The following is a 5,000-nucleotide window of genomic DNA, read 5'->3' on the forward strand; positions in this document are numbered from 1 at the left end:
CCGTGGTCTCCTCCTGCAGGGTGCTCAAGGTTCTGTACAGGTTGTTCTCCTTCAGGTACTGCATGATCAGGCGGATCACACTGCCCACAAAAATGATAACACCCCTCATGAATGATGGCCAACTGCAGGGGTCGGCAACCCGCGGCTCTATGCGGCTCTTTAGCGCCGCCCTAGTGGCTCTCTGAAGCTTTTTCAAAAATGTATGAAAAATGGAAAAAGATGAGGGGAAAAAATATATATTTTTTGTTTTAATATGGTTACTGTAGGAGGACAAACATGACACAAACCTCCCTAATTGTTATAAATCACACTGTTTATATTAAACATGCTTCACTGATTCGAGTATTTGGCGAGCGCCGTTTTGTCCTACTAATTTTGGCGGTCCTTGAACTCACCTTGTTTACATGTACAACTTTCTCCGCTTTCTAGGACGTGTTTTATGCCACTTCTTTTTCTGTCTCATTTTGTCCGCCAAACTTTTAACGTCGTGCGTGAATACACAAAGGTGAGTTTTGTTGATGTTATTGACTTGTGTGGAGTGCTAATCAGACATATTTGGTCACTGCATGACTGCAAGCTAATCGATGCTAACATGCTATTTAGGCTAGCTGTATGTACATATTGCATCATTATGCCTCATTTGTAGCTATATTTGAGCTCATTTAGTTTCCTTTAAGTCATCTTAATTCAATGTATATCTCATGACACACTATCTGTTTGTATTATGGCTTCTAATTTGTTGCGGCTCCAGACCGATTTGTTTTTGTATTTTTGGTCCAATGTGGCTCTTTCAACATTTTGGGTTGCCGACCCCTGGCCTACTGCAACCCAAATATGTTTCAGGAACTTTACTAGCAAGTACAAACTACAAAAGCATTGAAGTTGTGTAAATGGTAAATAAAAAGAGAATACAACAAATCCTTTTCAACTTATATTCAATTGAATAGACTGCAAAGACAAGATAGGTAAAGTCTGTTGTTTTGTGCAAATATTAGCTCATTTGGAATGTGATGCCTGCAACATGTTTCCAAAAAGCTGGCACAAGTGGCAAAAAAGAGTGAGAAAGTTGAGGACTGCTCTTATTTGGAACATCCCACAGGTGAACAGGCTAATCGGGAACAGGTGGGTGCCATGATTGGGTATAAAAGACAGCTTCCATGAAATGCTCAGTCGCTCACAAACAAGGACGGGGTCGAGGGTCACCACTTTGTCAACAAATGCCTGAGAGAATTGTTGAAGGACAACATTTCTCAACAAGGAATTTAGGGATTCCACCATCTACGCTCCGTAATATCATCAAAAGGTTCAGAGAATGTGGAGAAATCACTGCACGTAAGCCATGATATTACACACCTTGGATCCCTCAGGCATCAAAAAGCCACATCAGTGTGTAAAGGATATCACCACATGGGCTCAGAAAACCCACTGTCAGTAACTACAGTTGGTCGCTACATCTGTAAGCGCAAGTTAAAACTCTACTATGCAAAGCCAAAGACATTTATCAACAACACCCAGAAACGCTTCGCTGGGCCCGACCTCATCTAAGATGGACTGATGCTAAGTGGAAAAAGTGTTCTGTGGTCTGACGAGTTCACATTTCAAATAGTCTGTGAAGGCACCATTAATGCTGAAAGGTACATACAGCTTTTGGAGCAACATATGTTGTTATCATGGACGCCCCTGCTTATTTCAGCAAGACAATGCCAAGCCATGTGTTACAACAGCGTGGCTTCGTAGTAAAAGAGTGCGGGTACTAGACTGGCCTGCCTGTAGTCCAGACATTGAAAATGTGTGGCAGCTAAAATATGAGAAGGGAGACTGTTGAACAACTTAAGCTGTACGACAAGCAAGAATGGGAAAGAATTCCACTTCAAAAATGTGCTGGAGCCTATCTTATCTAAGGAAAATCATCTAAATAATAATTTGTAATCATTACATATTTTTTTAATAAATGTTATTAATTATAACATATTTTATTATGAATTATTTTATGATTTAAAAAATGAAAACGTTTTGCTTTTTGTTGTTTTTACTGCATATGGCCATGTTTGTGTGCAAAATAAAGTCTAATGATGGTGATAAATTTGCCATTATTATCCGTGACGCAGCAGGAAGAGGCTAGGAATACGTTTGCGATTACAACTTAATTTGAGGTGAACTTTACAGGCGGGAAGGGCGGCCCTTTTTGACACACATACAATAAAAACAACAATAATAATAATTAACTCTTGGAATTGATTTACATTAATCAGGATGCCTAATAAAAGGTTGTTGTTTTTTTATTGGACATTATGACTAAAAAAAAGTACAAACAACTACCAGAGTCCATCAGAGAAACAATAACTCAGATTATTATGATTGTTGTTGTTACTGTATAGAATGATGCACGTTAATGTGACGTTATTTCAAATACATTAAGCAGATAAATATATAAAACACATGCTGCACGAGATGCAAATGAGAGTCATCAAAAGGCTATTTCCCTGCACAGGAGAGGGGTAAACAGTCAAATAGCATATAAAACAACATGCACAACAGTTAAATGACATATAAAACAACATGCACATGCACAACAGTCAAATGACATATAAAACAACATGCACAACAGTCAAATGACATATAAAACAACATGCACAACAGTCAAATGACATATAAAACAACATGCACAACAGTCAAATGACATATAAAACAACATGCACAACAGTCAAATGACATATAAAACAACATGCACAACAGTCAAATGACATATAAAACAACATGCACAACAGTCAAATGACATATAAAACAACATGCACAACAGTCAAATGACATATAAAACAACATCCACAACAGTCCAATGACATATAAAACAACATGCACAACAGTCAAATGACCTATAAAACAACATGCACAACAGTCAAATGACATATAAAACAACATGCACAACAGTCAAATGACATATAAAACAACATGCACAACAGTCAAATGACATATAAAACAACATGCACAACAGTCAAATGACATATAAAACAACATCCACAACAGTCCAATGACATATAAAACAACATGCACAACAGTCAAATGACCTATAAAACAACATGCACAACAGTCAAATGACATATAAAACAACATGCACAACAGTCAAATGACATATAAAACAACATGCACAACAGTCAAATGACATATAAAACAACATGCACAACAGTCAAATGACATATAAAACAACATGCACAACAGTCCAATGACATATAAAACAACATGCACAACAGTCAAATGACATATAAAACAACAGTCAAATGACATATAAAACAACATGCACAACAGTCAAATGACATATAAAACAACATGCACAACAGTCAAATGACATATAAAACAACATGCACAACAGTCAAATAGCATATAAAACAACATGCACAACAGTCCAATGACATATAAAACAACATGCACAACAGTCAAATGACATATAAAACAACATGCACAACAGTCAAATGACATATAAAACAACATGCACAACAGTCAAATGACATATAAAACAACATGCACAACAGTCAAATAGCATATAAAACAACATGCACAACAGTCCAATGACATATAAAACAACATGCACAACAGTCAAATGACATATAAAACAACATGCACAACAGTCAAATGACATATAAAACAACATGCACAACAGTCAAATGACATATAAAACAACATGCACAACAGTCAAATAGCATATAAAACAACATGCACAACAGTCCAATGACATATAAAACAACATGCACAACAGTCAAATGACATATAAAACAACATGCACAACAGTCAAATGACATATAAAACAACATGCACAACAGTCAAATGACATATAAAACAACATGCACAACAGTCAAATGACATATAAAACAACATGCACAACAGTCAAATGACATATAAAACAACATGCACAACAGTCAAATGACATATAAAACAACATGCACAACAGTCAAATGACATATAAAACAACATGCACAACAGTCCAATGACATATAAAACAACATGCACAACAGTCAAATGACATATAAAACAACATGCACAACAGTCAAATGACATATAAAACAACATGCACAACAGTCAAATGACATATAAAACAACATGCACAACAGTCAAATGACATATAAAACAACATGCACAACAGTCCAATGACATATAAAACAACATGCACAACAGTCAAATGACATATAAAACAACAGTCAAATGACATATAAAACAACATGCACAACAGTCAAATGACATATAAAACAACATGCACAACAGTCAAATGACATATAAAACAACATGCACAACAGTCAAATGACATATAAAACAACATGCACAACAGTCAAATGACATATAAAACAACATGCACAACAGTCAAATGACATATAAAACAACATGCACAACAGTCAAATGACATATAAAACAACATGCACAACAGTCAAATGACATATAAAACAACATGCACAACAGTCAAATGACATATAAAACAACATGCACAACAGTCAAATGGCATATAAAACAACATGCACAACAGTCAAATGACATATAAAACAACATGCACATGACATATAAAACAACATGCACATGACATATAAAACAACATGCACATGACATATAAAAGAAGAAGTTGCTGCCAAAGCAACACAACATGTGTGCATGAGAGTATCAAGCGTCCTTACTCCGAAGGCTCCATCTCCACGGCCATGCTGTCCTCGTCTCCTGCAGACGCCACAACTGCTCCCGCCAAGTCCCCGCCAAAGCCACGTGCGGCGGACCCGCCCACGGCACGTGTTTCTCCTGCGTGTGGAACCTTCAGACTGCCCGAGCCGTCATGACGTCACACACACACACAAGACAGACGAACCTCCACCTCCTCCTCCTCCTCCCTGACGCATTCCGACACATGAGCACGTTGAGCGCGGGGACGATGCTGCAGCATCAGGAGCACACATGCAGCCCACGTGCACAGACGCCATGACAGACGTCCTCCGAAGAACACCCACAGAAGACGTCATCAGATTGAG

The 5,000-nt window shown here is 37.5% G+C and overlaps 1 protein-coding gene across 1 annotated transcript in view; it reads right to left on the reverse strand.

The window, feature by feature from the left end:
* Positions 1-4,806, reverse strand: part of LOC133639454 (WD40 repeat-containing protein SMU1-like) — a 30,029-nt gene extending 25,223 nt beyond the window's left edge. The window contains exons 1-2 of the mRNA XM_062032752.1: positions 4,656-4,806; positions 1-80 (exon numbers count right to left, since the gene is read on the reverse strand). The exon at positions 1-80 is cut by the window's left edge and continues 131 nt beyond it. Coding sequence (XP_061888736.1) covers positions 1-80; positions 4,656-4,681 — 106 coding nt within the window. The 5' untranslated portion in view covers positions 4,682-4,806. The remainder of the gene's footprint in view (positions 81-4,655) is intronic.
* Between the last annotated feature and the right edge of the window lie 194 nt (positions 4,807-5,000).

This window comes from Entelurus aequoreus, linkage group LG22 (assembly GCF_033978785.1).
Source record: "Entelurus aequoreus isolate RoL-2023_Sb linkage group LG22, RoL_Eaeq_v1.1, whole genome shotgun sequence".
NCBI lineage: Eukaryota > Metazoa > Chordata > Actinopteri > Syngnathiformes > Syngnathidae > Entelurus > Entelurus aequoreus.